Below are 24,734 nucleotides of genomic sequence, written 5' to 3'. Positions count from 1 at the left end.
AGAGATTCCACCCGCCTGTCTGTAGTGTCCCTAAACACCGGAGAATCCTCAGAGGGCATAAGAGTGGCCTTGTTCAACCTGGACACAGTATGATCCACATTTGGGGACACAGTCCATCTGTAGGAGACGTGAAAGAGTAACGGAACCGAAACCGTTTTGGTACCACAAAAGGGCGCTTTAAATTACGCCATTGTTCGTTCACCGTTTCGTGAAACTCGACGGGACAGGGAAAAACCTGTGCCGCCTTCTGGGTCCTGCGAGTCCCAAAGGAAGACTGCTTACCCGGCGGGTTGGGCTCATCTTCTAAATGTAGTGTATCCTTAATAGAAGCAAAAAGGGCAGACACAGCAGCGCGTTCTTTGGCCGTTTCAGGGGAAAAATCATCCCCATCATCCTCCTCCACCTCCCCATCAGAAAGAAAGGACTGAGACCCCTCAGGGGGGACACTGTCCACGGCAACCATATCACATTCAGAATCAGAGGAAGGCAAAGGCCTAATCCTCTTCCTAGAAGCCCATTCTGACATCAACAAGTCCACCTTGGACGCTTAAGTAACAAGTGCAGCAGCCAGAAAAGGAGAAGAATCAGGAGTACCTGAATCATTAACCAAGGCTGGGGGAAATTTGCTGTCCTGGGACTCCATTACAAGTACAAGGACACTGGCCCTTTAAGGCGCGATCGCGGCGCCCACTGCAATGTACTGCAAGTTAAAGTATCCAACTGAGAGAGGAAAGACACCGAAAGCAGAGGAATATCCCAAAAAAACAGCAAAAAAGGACCCCCAGGAGTGTTACCACGCTGCTAAACGATCTCTCTTCATGCAGAAAAGGAAGTGATGTAACACCGCTAGAGGACCAACAAGGTTTGGCCTAAGGAAAAATGGTTGCCTATGTATAAGAATGGGAGGGTCCGGGAAAATGGCCACCGAAGATGTGCAAAAATAAAACACCTTGCCACGCACAAGATGGCGCCCGAAGGTGCCAAAACACTACAGAGAGGAGCTGCAGAAGTGCCCACAGTGAGGCCAAAGCAGCCGCCCACACCTAAAACGGCGGTCCCACGGTTTTTACACCGCAGCGGTCCGCCTCACCATGACTGCACCCCCAAATACACTTAACAGGGCGGACAGGGTTAGGGACCCCCAAAGACCCCCACACAGCATAACATGCTCTAGAAGCCCCCGCAGGGACCGGGAGGGATGCGAGCCCCGGACACAGACATGAGGGGAGACAGAAACAGCAGAATGTAATCCCCAGACAGAGGCCCCACACATAGGTTACTTACTGCTTCACAGGGCGTGGGTGCCTCCAGATCGCGGGAACCCCCCACCCCAGATGGCGGGGGGCCGGTAGCCAAGAACAGGACGCGTCTCACAGTCAGAACCGCATGTTGAGGCATCCCAGCGAGATAGCTGAGGACAGGGGCAGGTCATTTGCTAGGCCAGGGCGCACACATAGCCTGCTAAACGCTCGATGGCGGGCTGGGATTCCCTAAGATCCTCTGTCCTGAAATGTCAGGACGACCAGTTCGATTCCGGAGAACCGACTAAGCGCACAACAAATAAAAAGCTAGTAGTGCAAAGAAAAACACATTGCAGAAAATAAAAGTAATAAAATAGAAGAAAGGCTGAGACCGTAGCCTAGTAGCCTCTTACTCCTTAACTAGGCAAAAGACAAACTTTTTGTTACCCAGAGGATTTACCTTTCTGTTCGATAAGGTTCCTTTCTCTGACTTGGGTGCTGTGTTGCCTTTGTGACGGTTGCGCTTCCCACCCCTCATGTCTACACTGCTTTGGGACATCCCATTGGTGAAGACTGTATGAGTGGGCGGTGACTGTCAGAGGACGTAAGAGAAAACTGAATTTTTGTAAAATCTTACCGTAAAATTCCTTTCTCCGAGTCCTCCGACAGTTGCCACCCCCGCCCCTCTTGGGTTTTTTTGGACTTTAACTGCTTGCTACCAAACTGAGTTGGGAATGCTGATAGCACGGGGGTATTGGACCAGTGGGACAGCCCCCTATAGGTGTGTCTATGTAAATTACTTTGTTTTTAACAAGTCTTATGCCTAGCTTGCTCCTGTGGATAAGAGGTCAATACCCATTGGTGAAGACTGTATGAGTGGGCGGCGACTGTCAGAGGACGTTAGAGAAATAAATATTTGATCCCCTAGCAAATTATGACTTCGTACTTGGTGGGGAAACCCTTGTTGGCAAGCACATAGGGAAGACATTTCTTGTAGTTCGTGACCGGATTTGCACACATCTGAGGAGGGATTTTGGTCCACTCTTCTCTAAATCCTTAAGGTTTCTTGGTTGTCGCTTGGCAACTCGAAGTTTCAACTCCCTCCATAAATTTGCTAAAGGATTAAGGTCTGGAGACTGACTAGGCCACTTGAGCTACGCCTTGTTGCCGTGGCAGTAGGTTTTTGGTCATTCTCATGCTGGAAGACCCATCTACGTCCCATCTTCAGTACTGGCTGAGGGAAGAAGGTTCTCATCTAAGATTTTACAATACATGGCCCCATCCTTTGGCCCTTCAATGCGGCAAAGTCCACCTGTACCTTTAGCAGAAAAACAGCCCCAAAGCATAAATGTTTCCACCTTCGTGCTTGACTCTAGGCATTGTGTTCCTAGGGTCATAGTCAGCATTTTTCTTCCTCCAAACACAGCGAGTCCCCCTCCTCAAGAAGGTACATGTACAGTCAAGCCAATGAGCATTTAAATGATTCAGAGAAGGATTGGAAAAAAAGTGCTGTGGTCAGATGAGACCAAAATTATACCCTTTGGCATTAATTCGATTCGCCATGTTTGGAGGAAGAAAAATGCTGACTATGACCCTAAGAACACCATCCCTACAGTCAAGCATGGAGGTGGAAACATGATGCTTTGGGGCTGTTTCTCTGCTAAAGATACAGGCCGACTGCCGCATTGAGGGGCCAAAGGATGGGGCCATGTATTTTAAAATCTTGGATGAGAACCTTCTTACCTCAGCCAGAACACTGAAGGTGGGTCTTCCAGCATGACAATGACTCAAAATATACCATCAAGGCAACAAAGGAGTGGCTCAAGAAGAAGCACATTAAGGTCATGGAGTTGCCTAGTCAGTCTCTAGACCTTAATTTTATAGAAAATTTATGGAGGGAGGTGAAACTTTGAGTTGCCAAGCAACAGTCAAGAAATCCTAAGGATTTAGAGATCTGTAAAGAAAAGTGGACTAAAATCCCTTCTGAGATGTATGCAAACCTGGTCACCAACTACAAGAAACGTCTTACCACAAGGGTTTCTCCACCAAGTACTAAGTTGTGTTTTTTTTTTTTGGTAATTCCTTTATGTAATCAAAGGTTGCTTTGTACAAACCAAGGTAGAGGTAGAGCAAAATGCAATGACGCAAGTTCGCCGAAAACATGCAGTAAACATCAGCAATAGGACTACAAAGATAGTTCAACAAAACATATTATATATAACATGACAAATTCCAAGTCAGATAATTAAAACATAGCCGGTAAGACATAATGGTAAATACCTCCAAAAGTTCCAGCCTATACGGAAAGGCCCTAACATAATATTGCAAACCTGTGGGATATAGAGTAAAGAATACTGGGGTCGAAATAGATCCCCTGGAGGGTCGAAGTCATGTTTTACTTGGGGATCAAATACTTTTTTTACTCAATGAACTGCAATTTAATTTAGAACATTTGTATCACGCGTTTTTTTTTTTTTATAAATTTTTGGTTGATATTCTGTCTATCATTTAAAATACACCTATGATAAAAATGATAGACCCTTCATTTTTTTATGCAGTGTTTTCAGGGAGGGGAGCAATTTAAATGAACCTGGAAGATCTGCTTTAAGCATCGTGTGTGGACTTACAATGCACATAATGGTTTTGTACCCCTCCCAGCAGAGGTGGGGGACTTGAGTCACATGACTTGACTTAAGTCAGACTTAAGTCACCAGTTTGAGGACTTGAGACTTGCTTGACTAAAATTAATAAAAGACTCGACTTGACTTTGACTTGGTATTCATGACTTGAGACTTGACTTTGACTTGAGACATATGACTTGAAATGACTTTACTTTTTTAAGTCATTACATATTTGCATTTTCTCAAGATGTGTTAAAGCAAAATGAATGTGCCTGTTATGTTTCTGACACCAAAATCACTTAAAACACCTCAGTGTGTTCAGATTTTTAGGACACTGGCTGTTTAACAATGGAAATACTTAACGTGTATTTAGTGACTGTGGTGTTGATGACCGGACGAAGGATTTTGAGCTGTTTGGGCATTCAAAGTGTTTCTCTAATACGCCAAGAAAAAAGCACTGAGCAGTTTTGTTAATGTTGAAAATAAAACAAAACCTTTCCTGAACACTGATTTTTAACTGATTTAAAGGTGAAAATTTGGGGCAGATTAGTATTTTGACTTGATTTGTGACTTGACCAAAATAAATTACTTGACTTGACTTGTTTGACTTCTAGCAGGGACTTGACTTGACTTGCTTGCTTTTCGCCACAGTAACTTGGGACTTGCTTGAGACTTGAAGGTTAAGACTTGAGACTTGCTTGTGACTTGCACATGTGTGACTTCCTCCCATGTCTGCCTCCCAGTGTCTTTAAGCTAAACTGCTCAACCACTCCCTCTCTCAGATCTGTAGCATATAAAGGCTAACCATTCTATAGTCCAAGACAAATACTAAGAGGTGTCTACAGGACAGCTCTGATTTTCTGACATGAAATGAAACAAAGTTCTTTATTAGGATCACATACACAAGTTGACAGTGACAAAATTTTGTTAAAAAATACAATGCAGACTGAAATATTAAAAAACAGCAAAAAATATAGCACGATATATGACAATACAGGATGTACAATGATAATGATATGAAAATCTATACAAAAAAAAAAAAAAAAAAAGAAGAAAGGCAGTAGTATAGAGTATAGAAGCAGGAAAAAAGGAACAGGAGGTTAAGGCTGGAGTTAAACTTTAATTCACATATACCCAATAACGAGAACAGTTCTACTGAGATTGAAAAAGCCATAGTCAGACCTCAAAGGTCATAAAATCTCAAGCAGCCATATTGTGCTGAATTTATGTTTATATCAATAAAACTTGTGTTCAATCGGTTTAACGACTGCTGATAAGTGGATTGCAAATGGCTCTAATGAGTGACACCTATTACTGCAATATACTCCAATGTCCTGGTGTGGACAAGATACTGTACTAGCTCTGCATATAAATCCCTGCAAGAAACCTGGATTAAGCCTTTGTTCACATTGGAGTGACTTGCCATGCTATTTGACAAGTCGCACCCTAATGTCAGCAATTGCATTGTTCGAATCGTGGCGACGTTGCATCGATTTGAAAAAGTAGTTCCTGCACTATTTTTAGCGATTTAGGGTGTGACTTTGAAATGACATGTGTGCACGAAGCCGCATAGTTCTTCAAAGTCGCACCTGAAGTCGCACAGACATGCGGCTTTGAAAGCGTGCGATTTCAAATGAAGTTACACGAGTTTAAAGCCACATTCAAAGTAAACGAGGGGGGGGGGGGAGCCTGTGCAAGATCCTGGGAAACAAAGTATGCATACAATTTTTTTTTTATATATATATATATATATACACACACACACACACACACATACACACACACACACTAGGTATAGAATCACCCCCTTAAAAATAATCACATTTTGTTGCTTTGTAGGTTCAAATGAGGACTGTGGGCTTCCCTCAGAATGCCACTTCATCCAGTCTTAAACATAGATATCAAGATATTACAGCATCCCATACACACCTAGCCAGAACTGAGCTTGTATGGATCTGGAACAACTTTTATTGAACAGACTGAGACACAATATATACCACACAGGACGACATCCCCCTCCTGATCAGAATACCCCACCAGGTTAGGTGCCTGATTACATTATCATATGCAGGCAGTGATTTAATTAACTTGAGTTAATTAAACTAGCAGACTTGCTGTCATCAAGCTCACAAAGTACAATGCACATTATTTTAAGTGTAAACATACCCCCACAGTAGACAAGAGGTGAATAAATCAGCACAATCAACAAAGTGTGGAAGACAGGTGGTTTAGCTGATATTAGCATCTGCTATGAGTCTGACTATGCAGAGCAGTGTCCTATTGGCAATAGGCAGCTAGACCTTTAACATGGACCGTAGGCCTAGAGTCTTCATATATTCCTTCAGGTATATTGTTGATAAATAATACTGTCCTATTTGAAGTAAGCCAAACTATATTCTTAGTGTCCATTAAGTAGCTGTCCATCATTTTCTCGGTCACCCTGTGCCCCTAATAGACATAGGGTGGCTTACACACAAGAGGGGCCTAGGGAGCTGAGAGAGGGATTTCTAAACCTCTCGAAGGTAAGCTGGGTTGCACAGGCCCCACCATCCAAAGTGACTCCCATCACAAGGGTAGAGGCAGTTTTGGTTTTATCCAGCTGTATTTTCTCAGTGCAACTTATAACAACAAAGTGAAAGATATAACACCATGTCAGAAAAAAATAATAAAGCAAGTCAATGAGTTGGAAAAAGGATCACTCCCCTCCTAAAAATAAATTGTAAACTCAATCCGGTGTAGTTGATCACCTTCTCAATGGCACACAAAGCCATTTGGCTTTCAACTGGGATCAGCTGTGGTCATTTTGATTAGCTCAGCAGGAAAAGAGCTTTCCTGGAGCATTTCAGTCCCTGCTAGTGCAACTGAAGCAAACAATCAACTATGGGTAGCAAGGCACTGTCAAAAGATCTCCGGGATAGAATTGTGGACGGGCACAAGTCAGGACAAAAACATTCAAAACCTTCATCAATGCCTAGAAGCACAGTGAAGTCTATTATTAGGAAGTAGAAGGTATTTGGTACAACACAGACCCTCTCTTGATCGGGACTTCCCTATAAACTGGATAAAGGAGCCATGAGGAAATTGGTTAGAGAGGCTACCAAGAGGCCCACAGCAACGCTTAAGCAGTTGCAGGAATTTATGACAAAGAGTGGTCATTGTGTGCTCTTGTGACTACAATATCACAAATTCTCTGAAAACGTGACTCGTATGGGAGGGTTGCAAGAAAAAAAAAAGCCACACCCAGTGATGGGAATAACAGCGTTATAAGTAAATGGCGTTACTAACGGCGTTACTTTTTACAGTAACAGTAATCAAACGAATTACTGTTTCCCCTGTTAGTAACGCCGTTACCGTTACTGACAATAAAATGCTGGCGTTACTATAATTGCAGTGGCCAGCACTATAACATCCGATCCACATCCAGTGATTGGTGGGCAAGCAGGGGGTGGCCACAATGAAAGTGAGTGGAGCTATCAAAATCACACACTGATGTTGGGGTGGGCAGGGCCAGTATGTGGGACTCCGCCCCTTTGTTCCTTGCATAGTCAAACTGCAGCTGGCCAAGGTGGAACCATCCTCTCCTGTCACTGTTTCTGTCTGGAGCTGAATCAGTGCTGCACTCACCAGAAGAAGCAGAGCTTGAAGCCGGGAACTTCAAAGTCTAACAAGAGGAGAGCTGCCAGCATGATGAGTACGTTGACCTGTCTACCAACCCCCACTCACCTTTCCTCCACTCAGTGTCCCTAGCCCAAACCACTTGTACAGGTGTGGTGCAAGCAAGGGAGGGAGACCCAGGAGGGAGAGGGGACAGACATCTATCCCTGGAGCTATGAAACCAAAGGACTCCTTCGGATGTAAGATGTGTAAAGATGCATAGTTTCCTTGTGTTTTTATACTTTGCCAGGCACTGTGATCATATGGGCTACGCTTGTATATTTATTTATCTTTTGCTGATTGTTGCCATGCTCTTTCTCCCCTGACCAGAGGTCTGCTTTCCATCATGCTGATTTATTGGGGAATTGGGGAGGTAGGATAGATAGGAGGCACTCATCTTCACCTTCGGAGCCTGTTTCCCCTGGTAGACAACCACAACTGATGAGGATTGGCTTAGGGTACATTTCCATCGTTTGCCAACCAACCAGAGGCAGAGTAGTGCAACATTAAAATAGTGCAGATTAGTGTACAATGTTTTAAAATAAAAATTGATTCTATTTAGTGTCCATTTCATTCATTTAACATATTTAATATTGGGGGCATCCAAGTTATTTGACATATTTGATTTTTTTTTTTTTTAAAGAAACGCAATAGTTACTTTCCCTGGTAATTAGTTACTTTTTTTTTATGATGTAACTAAGTTACAAACTCAGTTACTTTTTGTAGTAACTAGTAACTATAACTAATTACTTTTTTTAAGTTACATGCCCAACACAGGCCACACCTGAAGAAAGGCCACATGCAGTCATGACTGGGCTTTGCCAAAACGCACCTTCAAGATTCTGAGGCCACATGGAAAAAGGTGTTATGGTCAGATGAGACTAAAACTGAAATATTTGGCCTCAACACCAAACGATAGGTCTGGCAGAAATCCAATACAGCTCACATTCAAATAACACCATTCCTACAGTAAAGCATGGGGGTGGTAATATCCTGTTATAGGGGTGTTTCTCTGCAGCAGGGACTGGAGCACTAGTCAGGATAGAAGGAAAAATGGATGGGGCAAAATAACATAAAATCCTTGAGGAAAATCTGCTGCACTCTGCCAGAAAGTTATCAATGGGAAGATTTACCTTCCGACATGATGATGACATAAAGCACACAGCAAAAATGACCACACAGTGGTTGAAGGAGAAAAAGGTGAATGTCCTTGCATGGCCTAATTAGATCCAAGACTTAAACCCCATTGAAAATCTGTGAAATTACTTAAAGACGGCAGTGCACAAACGGTCACCATCAAATTTAACTGAAGTTGAGCAGTTCTGCAAAGAAGAGTGGGCAAATATTGCAAAGTCTAGATGTGAAAAGTTAGTAGAGACTTTTCCCAACAGAATAAAGGCTGCAATTAAAGCAAAAGGTGGTTCAACAAAATACTGACACATGGGGGTGATCCTTTTTCCAACTCAGTGAATCTGTTTTTGAATTTTAATAAAAATGTTTTGACATGTTGGTGTTATAGCTTTCAGAACGCCTCTAGGTTGTGTACAGAACGCCTCCAGGTTGCCATATTGCATTGCATTTTTCAGAAAATGACAGTGCTGCAGATCGAAAAGGAAAGTTAATTTTTAATAACATTAAATTGCAATATGACATGTGTCACAATATATGCTATATATTTTTTTTTTCATTAGCAATATTTTTTTTACCATGAAAGTGGAGTTATCCTTTAAACAAACAACTTTGGTCATCGTATGTGGTTGTCCATAATTTAACTACATCTATACACTTTGTCATCACCCTCCCTCCTAATTATAATATATATATATATATATATATATATATATATATATATATATATATATATATATATATATACACACACAAACCCAATAACCCAATTCCAAAAAAGTTGGGACACTGTACCAATTGTGAGTAAAAAATTAGTGGATTAATTTACAAATCTCATAAACGTATATTTTATTCACAATATAATATAGATAACATATGAAATGTTGAAAGTGAGACATTTTGAAATGTCATGCCAAATATTGTCTCATTTTGGATTTCATGAGAGCTACACATTCCAAAAAAGTTGGGACAGGTAGCAATAAGAGGAGAGAAAAGTTACATGTACATATAAGGAACAGCTGAAGGACCAATTTCCAACTTATTAGGTTAATTGGTGACATGATTGGGTATAAAAAGAGCCTCTCGGAGTGGCAGTGTCTCTCAGAAGTCAAGATGGGCAGAGGATCACCAATTCCCTGAATGCTGCGGCGAAAAATAGTGGAGCAATATCATAAAGAAGTTTCTTTGAGAAAAATTGCAAAGAGTTTGAAGTTATCATCATCTACAGTGCATAATATCATCCAAAGATTCAGAGAATCTGGAACAATCTCTGTGCGTAAGGGTCAAGGCCAGAAAACCATACTGGATGCCCATGATCTTCAGGCCCTTAGAAGGCACTGCATCACATATAGGAATGCTACTGTAATGGAAATCACACCATGGGCTCAGGAATACTTCCAGAAAAAAAATACTTCCGGTGAACACAATCTACCGTGCCATTCGCCGTTGCCGGCTAAAACTCTATAGGCCAAAAAAGAAGCCATATCTAAACATGATCCAGAAGCGCAGGTGTTTCTCTGGGCCAAGGCTCATTTAAAATGGACTGTGGCAAAGTGTGGCAAACTGTTCTATGGTCAGACGAATCAAAACTTGAAGTTCTTTTTGGAAAACTGGGACGCCATGTCATCCGGACTAAAGAGGACAAGGACAACCCAAGTTTTTATCAGTGCTCAGTTCAGAAGCCTGCATCTCTGATGGTATGGGGTTGCATGAGCAATATTGAAATTTGAAACTTCCACATCATTGCAGCATTCTGTTTTTATTCACAATTTGTACAGTGTCCCAACTTTTTTGGAATCGGGTTTGTATATATGTTGCTATATTTATTTTACCAAATAGTGCTATAATATTAGAAGTCTGCGGACATTCCAGTCCACTGATACAGTGGGGGGAAAATTATTTTTTGATCCACTACAGATTTTGTAAGTTTGCCCACTTACAAAGAAAATGAAGGGTCTATCATTTTTATCATAGGTGTATTTTAAATGACAGAGACAGAATATAAACCAAAAATCCAGAAAAAACATGATACAAATGTTATAAATTGATTTGCAGTTCAGTGAGTAAAGTAAGTATTTAAACCCCAAGCAAAACATGACTTCGTACTTGGCGGAGAAACCCTTGTTGGAAAGCACAGAGGTAAGACTTTTTTGTAATTGGTTACCAGGTTTGCACACATCTCAGGAGGGATTTTGGTCCACTCTTCTTTACAGATTTTCCCTTAATCCTTAGGGTTTCCTGGCAACTAAAAGTTTCAGCTCTCTTCATAAATGTTTTATAGGCGCAAGGTCTGGGGACTGGCTAGGATATGACCTTAATGTGCTTCTTATTGAGCTACTCCTTTGTTGTCTTGGCGGGATGTTTTGGGTCATTGTCATGCTGGAAGACCCATCCACAACCATCTTCAGTGTTCTCGCTTAGGGAAGAAGGTTCCCATCCAATATTTTACAATACATGGCTCTGTCCATTGGCCCTGCAATGTGGCAAAGTCGGCCCATACCTTTAGCAGAGAAACAGCCCAAAGCATAATGTTTCCACCCCTGTGCTTGACTGTAGGGATGGTGTTCTTAGGGTCACAGTCAGCATTTTTCTTCCTTCAAACACGTTGAGTCGAGTTAATGCAAAAGAGCTCAATTTTGGTCTCATCTGACCACAGCACTTTCTCCCATCCTTCTCTGAACCATTTAGATGTTCATTGGCAAACTTCAGATGGACCTGTACATGTGCCTTCTTATGGATTTTAATCCATAGTGGTGTATTGTCTTACCAATGGTTCGTTTGGTGGCTGTGATCCCAACTGCCTTGATTTACAAGCTCCTTCCATGTAATTCTGGGCTAATCCCTCACTTTTCTAATGATCATCCTTACCCCATGAGGCAAAATCTTGCATGTAGCTCCAGATCGAGGGCGACTGATGGTTATTTTGCATTTGTTCCATTTGCGAATAATCCCTCCAACAGTTGCCTCCTCCTCACAAAGCTTCTTGCTGATGGTTTTATAGCCCATTTCAGCCTTTACAGGTCTACAATGTTGTCTCTGACATTCCTTTGACAGCTCTTTGGTCTTGCCCATGATGGTGAGGTTTGAATGGAAGAGAGAGATTCTGTGGGCAGGTGTCTTATGCACATAGCGAGTTGTTGTTAGAAGCGCCTTCTTAAACAACATGAGCACATACTGTAGCCAGTTTGTGGGAGCCAGAACTATTGTTGGTTGGTAGGGGATCAAATACTCATATTACTCACTGAACTGCAACTCAATTTTTAACATTTGTATCATATGTTTTTTCTGGATTTTTGGTAGATATTCTGTCTCTTATTTAAAATACACCTATGATAATATTTATAGACCCTCCTTGTAAGTGGGCACACTTACAAAATCTGCCGGGGATCAAATCATTATTTTTCCCACTGTATGTAACAAGTGTACAGATATTATGAATTAGCACTACCATATTATCAAAAAATGCTGACAAGTCACAAGGGCACCAATATTAACGAAGAATGCAGCTATATAATAGGTTAGAGCAGTGTTCCTCAACCTTTTTCCAGTCGAGGCACACCCCAGAAATTATGGACAGTCTCGAGGCACCCTTTAAAATTATGGACAGTCCTGAGGCACCCCATCCTAAAATGTAAAAACGATTCCCAAAGTTAGAGGTAGAAGTTGGTACTGACTAGTATGCCAATGTTTCTCTTTTTCCTCAGTTTTCTCCATCACTCATCTAATAGGACCCCAAAACTTATGGAGAGAAGCAGAGGAGAGTCAAACAAGCATGCTACGCAGGAGAATGACATCGTCCTTATCAACTGATGATGTCATAGGTCGTTAGCAGGTTGGCAGCTAGAGGGTTGTAATGGTGCACAATGAAAACCTGTGACTTTGTGTAACGTAAAAGGCAGGCTTCATCCACCCGCTGCCTTGTATACAAATTTTGGTAAATTTTAGGGGCATTTTGCTGAGGCACCCCTGAAGAAACCTCAAGGCACACCAGGGTGCCTGGGCACCCTGGTTGAAAAAGGCTGGGTTAGAGGACCATTGACATCACCAAAGATTTGCTTATTGGATATGTTACAAAAGAAAAGATCTCACCAAAAGGTACAACCATATTATTAGGGAACGCATAAATGTCACACGCATACCAATATTACCTGAGTAATCAAGAGTACTCATATTAGCAGAAAGTTCTACTATATTACCAGAGAGTGGCGATATGTCCCAAGCCTACGGATACTACCAGGGAGTTCTGACACCTTGTTCCAGTACAGTCCAGTGCAGGAAAAATGCAGCATGTTCTATTTTTTTTTCTGGAACGCCCTGGAACTGACTGCACTGGTGCAATTGGAAACCATATAACCTGCTTTCCATGCGTTTTTGATGCAGAAAACACACTGGACTACTTGTGGTGTGAGCTGACCCCAATAAGCATGGTATTAGCAAGCTGGAAACTGCCATAGAGGCCATGTACCAATGTCTAAATTAAAGTAAACTTAAAAAAAACACAGCAAAACCCCCTGCACGGAACTGTCCTAATAGCTCCAAGGCTCAATGATAATATGGCTGCCGTGTGCCCACCCCTTTATAGAAAGGGGGCTGGGCTATCCATTCCTTTAAATTATTGGCTCTTGTGACTCAGCTGACCAGGAGAAAAGGCTATTCACTGCGTAATAAATTGTTCCTCTTTTCTGGCAGTACACCTGTGAACTTTGCAGCCAAAAATCTGCAATTTTCAAACTTTTCAAATCCCGGATGTTCACCTGAACATCATCCTTTGTATTGATAATACAAAAGAGAACAATCTGATAGTATTGAAAAAATCAGATATGCTTTTGAACTCCACCCCTCCCCAAAAAAGGTTTTAGATAGAACTACACTTTATGTATTTTGTACTCTATACTGGAAGAACAGCTGGGATTTGCTCGTTCTGAGCACTAACTTTCTTCCAGTAATTCATACATCACTTCCATTATTCTTTACATACGTGCCTTTCAGCGAGCTGGCGACGTTTTCCTTTATGTGAGACGCATGACCAATAATTATTATTCCATATAGAGCTTTCACAATCCTCCAAAGATTACTAGCTGCCATTCAGGTTAAAGCCAACCATAAAAAATCCCACGGAACGATTAAACTGCTTCATATGTTTGGAGCCTGCCGTCTCCGTGTCAGAGCAATGAGGGGGAAGTATCTGGGAAACGTATCACTCTGAGTAGGACGAGAGGCCAAAATAACTCAATAATATTATAATGAAAAAATAAAAAAGGAGGTTGAGCAGCCAAGCAATGCAGCAGATTCCTGTAAGGATACTGTCCAAGGGTGATCACCATGGTAATGTAAGCTATAAACATTACAGCACCCCCTTCACAGTCAGACAGACAGAAGGTGGATATAATATTTTCTGTTATTTACATATATATACTGCATTACAGTGGAGTATAGCAGAAAATTGCCCAGCTTGTTAGACCTATACGCTATGTGAAATTGGTAACACACTGATTTGAGTTAATACATCTTGATGTTTTTTTTTTTGTGTGTGTTTACAGTGGGGGTTGACATGGTCTGTCAGGCATTGCAGAGTCAAGGGAAGTCCTAGGCTCCCCCCTCAACTCTGACATGTCATATGACAGCTGAGAGAAGACTGAGGGGACTCCACCAGATGCCGCTACATTTAGGTCTAGTGAACAAAATTTAAAGGGAGGGGGGAATTTGTGTTGTGGGGCAATTTTAGCTTGGAATAGTAGAGGATTGTTCTTATGGGGGGGGGGGGGTCATTTTTTTTATTAATGTGGAGGTGGGGGAAGATGTGTTTGTTACTCCTGACGTCTGCATGGTATGTAACATACCACTGACCCCTGCACTCTGCTATTATATATTACTTATCATCGACCTTAGAACTCTGCATTATGTACTACTGTCCTCTGTACTACTGAACTCTGTTCTACTTACTATCGACATTTGAACTTTGCATTAAAATACTACTGACCTCTGAACTCTGCATTACGGACCACTGAACTGTACCCTATGTACCATAGACCACTAAACTCTGCCCTATGTACCACTGACCTCTGCCTGATATTCCACTGACTACTTGGGTTGCAACGATACAGTTTTTTTTTTAATCAGCGAATACAAGTACCAATACTTATACTCAAGCGCTTGCCAATATCGATTAACAATACCTGTGTGGTGTGATGTGAGCCCATACAAAATGAATGGGCTCAAATCTCATTGCAAGGATCAAACACCGCATTCCTGTTCAAATCCCATGCGATTCTTTGAAGTGCGGTTTGAGCCCATTCATTTTGTATGGGCTCAAATCACACAGAAAAGGTATCAGAGCATTTGCACAAGCAACCCTACTGACCTCTGCACACTGTTACTTACTACTGACCCTACTGTAACTCTGCATTACATACTACTACTGACCCCTGCATCACCTAATACTGACCCCTGCACTCTGCGTTACTCCTAACCTCTGAACCCATGACCTCTGCACTTTAGGTTATAGTTTATATTTTTACAGTGCTATTTTTATTATTCTAACAATTTTCTTCAACCCGTTATTTTTAATAGGGCCTTGCAAAGTTTGAAAGAAAAAAAAAAAAAGCTTACTGCACCCTAATCTGTAATCTCTTCCAAGTTATTCAGGTAGATCTCCACTATCTATCGATGTATTTTTTAAACTTGGACCGTAATGTCAGGTCTATACCTTAGATCCTGGCAAAAGAAGGGTAATTGCTCTACATGCGCTAAAAGGGAGACAACAGTTTTTCCACTTTATTCAAATCACGGTGTGGTCATCAAATGTGTCACAGTGATTGAACTGGCACTAGGTGCAACATGTTTAGGACAGTGTATGTGGCTAGAATTGTAACTAGCATTAATTACCAAACCCTTGGCAATTAAATTCTGGACACACTGTACCCATGCCCAGCCTATAGGCTTATCTAACAAACAAGTCAACATTTAATGCTGTGGGACAGAGAGGGATTCACGGTTGCACATGACAACAACAAGGTCAATTTTTAACCATATTATCACCTTAAAGTTGACCTGAACTCAAAAACCTTATATTGGCCTTTCTATTGGGAACATCTAGAATCTACAGTGTTGCTCACAATTCTCATTGCTGGAAAGGAAGCTGTACCAGAGGAATTGCAGTTGAAGGATTTCCCTGTGTCATTAATTCTTTGCTTCCTCCAACCTACCTTGCTACTTATATTTAAGCATCATTCATTAGATTACAACTTATCAAAAGGTAATACTGAACACTAGTCTTTTGCCCTCTTGTTGTACAACTAAATACATCACAAAGTTATAGCACTGGCACTTTTTATTGCACAAGAGCAAACATACCATAAGTTAGTATTGCTCATGAAAGCCACCCACCTGTGGACATAGTGCAGCTGGTGAACAGAGTCGATAGCCATTACCATCTCGGCCAGGTAGAAACGAGCCATTTCCTCCGGCAGCCGGTCTTCAAATTTACTGAGAAGGGTAAGCAGGTCTCCACCAACATAGTAATCCATAACCAGGTACTGTGAGTGAGAAAAGGAAAGGGCGATTAGGAGGACTAAAGAGACATAGGTGTAGTTACAACATTAAGTCAAAAAGCAAAACCACTCTATGTGTATTCTCTGTGCTATCCATGAAACAAAGCCATTATACTAAAGTGAGCAATTAGCATGGCATCTGGCAATATCCTATGAGGAAGTCCTCTGACGAAACGCGTCAAGACCATGTCATTTGGCATCTAAACTTCATTCCTATTGTTTTGTGCTGTTTCCCATGGATGTCTATAAGTGTATATGTACCCTGTTTTAAATAAATCTTTTAGGCGGTTTTACACTATGTCCATGTCATTTGGCTTATCTTCACATGTGAATGTCTGATTGGGAGATCCAGCCATCCCTTGCTCAGGACTACATGGCCATTTGGTTAAACATCCGGTGACACGGCTTCTGTTGGGGAGACCCATGGTTAACATCTAGCCTTTATGACCCATTTGCTGTATAGTATTCTGGGTCTACAGTTTCTGGTGAGCGCATTCAACTTTTATTCTGGTGGCGTGGGGATCTATCCACATTTCTGATCACATCATCAGTTTGGACAGTTCCCCTTTATCGTTTTCACTTGGGACTTGTTTTATTATGGAATTTTTTCATTATATTTTATAGTTCGTTTTTGGACTTCTTACATGTTTACTAGCGCGGCACTTTATTTGTATAAATTAGCATGGGTTCTAGTCATTTACCTTTTCTATATATTTATTTAAACTTTAAGCCAAATCCATGTCAACAGTCTTGTTAAGATGGTTAAAAGAGTAACAGTAGGTCTTGGGATGGATACAATGAGTAACAGTAGATATTTTAAGTGGTAGTGGTATAACAAAACATTGTCCAAATTCAAGAGACATGTATATTCTCACATGAATCGCGCTATGCATATTTCTTTCCCATCTCTGCAGTAATCCAGTGTGAACTTTGCCTCTGTGCAGGAGCTTCTTGTATTATAGACCGGTCACTGCGGCTCTCTTTCCTTGTGCAGGGTGAACAGTCTTGTCTACGCCCCCTCCTGTAGCTTTCTTCAGGATGCCTATACTAGATGGGATCCTTCCCACAACTTAGCTCTCTGCACAGGCTATGTACAGCACAGTGAGGATGTCACTGCTACTTTTCCAAGATAATATCAGGCTTTGCAAAGGCATTTGGTAAACTTGAAGTGGAAATATACCTTTTGTGGCTATTGAGTAAAAAATTACACTAAAGTTTTTGTGTCTGGAGTTCAGCTTTAAAGAAATATCCCTTTTGTTTTTATAGAAAGGGTGCACTTAGCATGTTTTTACACTCTACGTAGTACATACAATATAAAAGCTAATATAATATACATTTTGGGACTGTATCCTGGACAGCTTTCGGGTTTTCCATTATTTTCACGTCTCTCGCAGATATTGAAACACGAACACACTCGCTACAATTCAGCTTTCATTACTTTACGTTAAATTGTTTTTATAAGGATTTGGTGGGATTTAACACACTTACATTAGAATTAGAAAAGGCAGATCCATTACTAAACCATCTGTGAAATCCCACCCAAAATCTCTACTCCCCTGCAGATGGTTGACAAATTTAAATTTAGCGACAGTTGTGGCAAGAAATATTTTTAACCTATATGAGGTTCTAGTGACCTCACTGAAGCGCAAGTAGGGGCACGTTTCCAAAAAAAAAAAAAAAACTTTTGATCCAACAGCATTTTTCCATGGCTGGACTTTAAGCCTGGATTCACAACCACTGCGATGCGGGAACCACCACGATTCTGGTGTGGGTTCCCGCATCGCATCCTCCCCCTGCAGGCAGTTCACACTGCCCTCTGCTAACTGATCAGGGGGTGTCAATACAAAGTTAATGACACCCACAGATCGGTTCGCAGATGGCAGTGCGAACTGTGAATTTGAGCAGGAATTTGATCGCATGGGTGTGAACACCCATGCGATCCGATTCCAGTGCGGGGAAAAAAGGTTCCTGCACCTTTTTTGTGTGAATCCAATGCAAGTTCAGGCATACGGCTGTATGGCTGAATTCACATTGCACAGATATCGCATGTGATCTTTGCAGTAGTGTTAAGTCCTTCCTGTCTCCTCCTGTTGGGGTTACAGAACCTGAAGTAGAGATAAATCTGTCCATTGGGACACCGATGGTGAAATTCTACCTAAAATGTGACTTTAGAAAAAAACATCTTATTGCTGTTGTGTAAACTACTAGTAACATCAATCCACGATGTAATGTAGATAAACAAAAGGCAGACATTTAAGAAGTTCAGCCTGTGTAACTACTATGGCTGCCCACTTAGATACATTGGAGAAATGAGTATAAACATTAAAGCTGAAGTTTAATTTTCTTATATTTTGCCTTCCCTGGTTCCTTCTTTAATCAGCATGCTAATGAAATTGATTTGGAAAAAAAAAAAAAAAAAACGTTTCTATTTTATCACATATCTATTTTTTTTAGAAGCAGTGGTGTTTTCACTGTGTCTCTGTACTTCTCTAGGCAATGGCACCAGGCAAATCATAGCTGGTGTGAGGGTCTGGCAGGATGCTGTACATAGCTTTATAAAAACATGAGAGCACCCAGTCCACAACAGACTCTTAGGAGAACTTAAGCAAAAATGAAGATGCCTTTATGGGCATCTGTCCGTCTCGTAGAGTGGCCATTACTAGGCAGACTATATTTTCATGAAAACTGCCCTAGGTAATGCCCAAATGTGATGCTAGCCTCTATGATTAAAAGAAAGGAAATTAATGAATGGTGTAGGCCAGGGCCAATTAGGATGGGTAAGAAAAGCCTAGATCAGGGCTTCCCAAACTTTTTTGGGCCTAGACCCACTTCTGAATACTGTACAGTTATTTTTCGGGACCCACTTGCTTGTAATTGAATATTGTAAAGCACTACAGAATTTGTTGGCGCTGTATAAATGCAAATAATAATAATACATATTTTAAAGGGAGGGGGATATTAAATTAAAAATATAAATTTACTACTTTTCAATTTATTATTGAATACACTTGCCAAATGTTCTAAGTGAAGGGTCAGAAACCTGTGGCATGTATGGTGTATAAGCGGAGTTATAAGTAATAAGCACCCTCATAGACAGTATAAGGCAGGCAGAGGACAGAAATCAACCACCCCAGGACAGTGATCAGCAGGCTATATGGCACTTGCCCTCCTTCCTCTCCCAGCGGTCCACAGTGAAGGTGAAGCCTCTGTTTGCCCTCTCCAGGGCCCAGCACACCTCACCTAGAGTCTTGATGATGAGGAGCTCTATGCTGGTCTTGGTGTCCTGGCTCTTCTCCTTCAGATCTTCTACTGGGGTCACAGAAGCTGCCATGAACTCCTGACACCGGCGGGCCACCAGGTCATCTTATGACACTGAGGCTGCTGTCTCTGCCCGCTATAGCTATGAAAATCCTGCCTCCAGTCTAGCCTTTACCGCTGCCGCCAGCAGGACTAAGGAGCTCGCTCTGCACCCCATGAACATATCCTACATAACAGCCCACATACGTACTCAATGATGCAAGTATCCTCCTCGCGGGAAATGCAGACGAGCCTCCGTAAACCTGAATCCATTGCAATTTGACTGCTTTGGCTCTCTGTAATTTGCGCGGGCTCAAACAGAACAATTTAACCACTTAAGCCCCGGAGGATTTTCCTGCTAAAAGACCAGGGGGTATTTTGCGATTCGGCACTGCGTGACTTTAACGGACAATTGCGCGGTCGTGCGACGCTGTACCTAAACGAATTTGACGTCCTTTTTTTCCCCACAAACAGAGCTTTCTTTTGGTGGTATTTGATCACCTGTGCGATTTTTTGATCACGCGCTATAAACAAAAAAAGAGCGACAATTTTGCAAAAATAGCAATATTTTTCACATTTTTTTATATGAAATTCCCCAAAAAAAATGTAAAAATCAAAATTTTTTAACATTTTTGGCCAATTTGTTTTATCCTACCTTTGTTTGGTAAAAAAAATCGCAAAAAGCGTATTTTGAATGGTTTGCGCAAAAGTTATCGCGTTTACTAACAAAGGGAAAGATTTTTGTCATTTTTGTTGTTTTTTTTTTTAACGCGTAATGGCGGCGATCTGCGATTTTTTTTGCGGTACTGCGACATTGCGGCGGACAGATCGGACCCTTGACTGACATTTTTGACACTTTTGGGGTTACCAGTGACATTTCTACAGTAATCAGTGCTATACATATGCACTGTTACTGTAAAAATACACTGGCAGTGAAGGGGTTAACTTTATTTGGGAGGGAGGGGCTGTGTGTGTCCCTAGGGGCGTGATTCTTACTGTGATTGGCTGTGGCTCTAGCTGTAAGGACACTGATCAACGGATCTACATACTAGATCCATGTAATCAGTGTCTTTACAGCGAGGAGAATGACAGGCAGCTTGTTTACACAAGCTGCCTGACATTCTCCCTCTTACCCCGACGATCGCCGAGTGGCCGGCGGACATCGGGTCCGCTGGTCACACGCGCGGGGGGGTGCGTGACCGCGCGGGAGCGCGCCTCCGCGGGCGCGCGCTCGCTCCCCAGACCCTCCCAGGCTAGTGACGTTAATTAACGTCACTCTGCCTGGCAGGGGCTAACCGCCGCAGTAAATCTACTTGCGGCGGTCGGCAAGCAGTTAAGCTGGCCTGCTCTCAGTGATATCCTGAGATATCCCACTCAAACGCAGCTCACGACCCACCAGTGGGTCCCGACCAACAGTTTGGGAACTCCTGGCCTAGATAATTCTTGACATCCACCAAGAATTGAGGTGGTCTCCATCTGACTTGCTGCAACTGCAAATGCACATTGTAAGACCCTTACAAAGATGCCCACCGTGCATTGCAGCACAAGGCTACAACTAAATGGCGGCCTCGCGTGGCACCACAATGCTCCCAGAGACCCAGGAGAGTTTCTTAGGCCTCAAGGACAGGCCCAGGCAGGACGAGGGGCTCTGGCAGGAGACCCCACTAGGTACAGCCCCTGCCCCCCCCACACAGCCTATTGCCGGGCCCCCATCACCAGCATAGCGCCCTGCTCCCACCCCAGGAGGTGGACCAGACCACCCACACAGCCCCAGCATTAGTGAGGGGAGGGAATTAGGAGGGGGAGACAGATGAGGAGGGTGCCTGATGGGAAGGAGGGGAACCAGGGGGTCCGCCTGTCCCATGGAGGGGCCCACTTCCACTTCAAAACCCTCCGGGGGGGGACAGCTGCTCACCATACCAGGAAACAGATGGGCTTCGCTCCAGACAGAACCTCCTCTCCATCGAAATGAAGGGGCTGTCGGCCAGGAGGAACTCCCAGGCATTTAACTCCCAGGCCAGTCCCCGTCCAGTGGGGCTATGTCGCGGTTGGCCTAGCACGGAGCTGAGGTCTGCACAAGCTCACTGGCCAGACTGGGGTGACCACTGAATCTAGATTATCCAGCCCGTTGCCCGGACTGGCAGTTGATTGTAGAGCTCACAGGAAAAAAAACAGGAGAAAAAAAAAATCTAAAAAGAAAAAATTTGCCAGCTGGTCCAGCTTCAGGTGACGCCCACTAGGAGGGGTGAAACGCGTCAAGCCGGAATCTAGCGTCAGACGTCACTTCTGGTCGGTGGAACGCACCAACATCATTTGCGGTATAGTGGTGAACCGCACGCTGAGACGGCGCTCTCCCAATATACGGCTAAGCGCATTACTATCATCGGATGTAAGTGTATTACTTTTGCTTTTTATACTTAATAAACGGTTTTATGCTATAGAGGTTCTTCTTTGATTATATTTGGGTACCAGAGTCCAGGAATTACAGGAGATTAAGCCATTCCCCACTGTTTGAGTCCACTGGGAGAACCTGGGAGAAATTCTTGTTCCAGCATCCACCAAGTGGCAAAGCAAAGTCTCTGAATATATACGTTTGATCTCCCCATTGTTTGGTGAGTGGGGACACAAGAGGGGAGCACGGAGTGGTCTGCACTATTAAGTATTCAAGCACGAGCACTTTTACAAGGATCATCTATTTTCAGCTGTTTAAGAGCACAAGCACTTTATGCATAAGGACTTTATCTGATCAAATCCAAAATACTTTTTTCAGTTGCTTCATGTATTTGCACTTCAGTTCAGTGATACAGCACCGCCACTATTTTTATTATGTATTATTATATAGTAATGTATTGTTAATGCACCTTGAAGATTTGTCGTTTACATATATATTTATTTGGTCACTAGAGCAGCGCTGATAGCTTCATCATTTTTTTGCCCACTACATACTGTTTATTTGCTATACAGTGGGCAGGCGGTGGTTAAAAGGAACCATAAAGTCCTCCAATAAACAAGTGAGAACCACAGTAGAAGTTCTATTTCCATTACAAATCCAAAAGGAAGGGGGGTATTCTTATTTTAGGATACTAGACCGCTCACTGTTGGCACCCTGGAAAAAGGTAAGTGGACCCTGAAGACCCCAACAGAAAATGGTCAAGCACCTCTGCCATAGGAAATTTTTCTTTATATTGTGCCAAAAGGGGTAAACAATTAATTTGTGAAGTAACAGTAAATGGACTCACCAGATAGTTGTCATCCTGGAATGCATAGTGCAGCGTGGTGGTCCACTGACTGTCTCCATTCACCAAGACGTCTCTCTCTTCCCGAAAACAGGCTGTCTGGGGGGCAAAAAGAGGTCCTGTTATACAGCTGTCCACCCAAACCTCATGTCTGTTTCTATATATAAAGCAGAGTGTTTAAATTATTGCAATTTTTCATCAATAATCCAAAACATATTTGGCAGCTACTGAAGGGTCTCTATCTTGCTGCAAACAACTACCTTACTCATGTCTTAAGCGGTCCATAACAACTGACCTGATTCCCCCATCCACACATTTGAGGCGGATAGAGGCATCCTCCCAGCTGTGTCATTGTATTCTGACAGTGGGGAAACTTGTAAGCAGGTGCAGTCTGTTTCCTCCACTGCAGGTGGTGCTCAATTGTAGCTGTTCTGCAGCTAGAGAGGAAGTCATGGTGAACAGGGTCCCAAAATGGTTTCCCCGGGTCACTAGGAAAGCAAGCCGGTTGGATGCTTTCGCCCCATGTGACTCTAGTGACCATCTTGGGTCAGGCAGTGCTTATTTAGCCAGTTACCGACCGCCTACCGCAGATTTACTGTGGCAGGCAGCCGCTCCTGGGCAAAGCGACATAGGTAAGCTGACACCCGCAACCGTTCCCCGTTTAGAGAGAAGAACGGTCAGCTGTTGTAAATAAAGCCGACCGTCCTTCCCCTGGGATGATCACATAGCTCATGTGATCCTGCTATATAGGATCACATGTCTCTATGGTCATCTCAGAAGCCACAACCCCCCGATCGTCAGTGGGGAAGCTGAGGCATGGGTCAGGTGGCTCCAATTGACACCTGCGATCGCTCCCCGCAGAGAGAGAAGGACGGTCGGCTGTTGTAAACACAGCGGACCGTCCTTCTCCCTGAAATGCTCATAGAGCTCATGTGATCCTTCTATATAGGATCACATGTCTCTGTGGTCATCTCAGAAGCCACCCCCCCCCACAGTTAGAATCACTCCCCTAGGCTCACATTTAACCCCTTGATCACCCACAGGGTTAACCCCTTCCGTGTCAATGGCATTATTACAGTAACAGTGCATATTTTTAGCACTGATTACTGTAGTAATGTCACTGGTACCCCCAAAAGTGTCAAAAATGATCTTTGTCTGTCTTTGGCAATGTCGCAGTCCCGCAAAAAATTGCAGATCGCCGCCATTACTACTAAAAAAAAAAATAAACAATAAAAATGACATAAATCTTTCCCGTAGTTAGTAGACATGATACATTTTGCACAAACCAATCAAAATACGCTTATTGCGATTATTTTTTACTAAAAATATGCAGCAGAAAACAAATTGGCCTAAAATGTTAAAAATTAATTTTTAATTTTTTTTTGTGAATGTCATATAGCCGAATGTGAAAAATGTTTTTTTTTTTTTTTTTTTTCAAAATTGTCGCTCTTTTTTTGTTTATAGCGCAAAAAATAAAAAACAAAAAATCGCACAGGTGATCAAATACCACCAAAATAAAGCTTTATTTGTGGGGAAAAAAGGATGTAAATTTTGTTTGGGTACAGCGTCGCACGACCGTGCAATTGTCCGTTAAAGTAACGCTGTGCCGAATCGCAAAATAGGGCCTGGTCAGGAAGGGGGCAAATCCTTCCGGTCTTAAAGTGGTTAAGGCCCTGGCTCCTGGGTTTAGCGCTTTATGGGACTGGTTAGAGTAGGGAAAGGTAATAGTGATAGAGAAAGGTTCCTGAAGAGGGAAAGTGTAGGGTCACAACTCTTCTGGATATCTTCCTGAATGGGCACAAGACAGCCAGGCCACATTCTGACCCTCTCAACAGACGCTGTCAGTCAGGCTGAGACCTGCTCACATCACGCTGCTGACTGATCAGCGCTGATTGAAGTGGCTAAAATCTGACGGTCAGTAGATTGACTTCTGTTCAGCCACAGTGGTGATACATGGATCAAAATTCGGCCTGTCCATCCTGAACCGGCCTGAATTTTGACCCACGT

At 42.6% G+C, this 24,734-nt stretch overlaps 1 protein-coding gene across 5 annotated transcripts in view; it reads right to left on the bottom strand.

The window, feature by feature from the left end:
- The window catches only part of CDC42BPA (CDC42 binding protein kinase alpha), a 459,430-nt gene that overhangs the window by 231,455 nt on the left and 203,241 nt on the right, over positions 1 to 24,734 (bottom strand). For all 5 annotated transcript variants that reach the window (XM_082251633.1, XM_082251634.1, XM_082251637.1 and 2 more), the window contains exons 4-5: positions 22,731 to 22,826; positions 16,031 to 16,179 (exon numbers count right to left, since the gene is read on the bottom strand). In XM_082251633.1, the coding sequence (XP_082107759.1) occupies positions 16,031 to 16,179; positions 22,731 to 22,826 (245 nt within the window). The remainder of the gene's footprint in view (positions 1 to 16,030; positions 16,180 to 22,730; positions 22,827 to 24,734) is intronic.

The sequence above is a fragment of the Pelophylax lessonae genome (genome assembly GCF_965119305.1).
Source record: "Pelophylax lessonae genome assembly, chromosome: 3".
Classification (NCBI taxonomy): Eukaryota; Metazoa; Chordata; class Amphibia; order Anura; family Ranidae; genus Pelophylax; species Pelophylax lessonae.
Note: the sequence above shows the minus strand (reverse complement) of the source record. Positions and strands in the feature narration are given on the sequence as shown.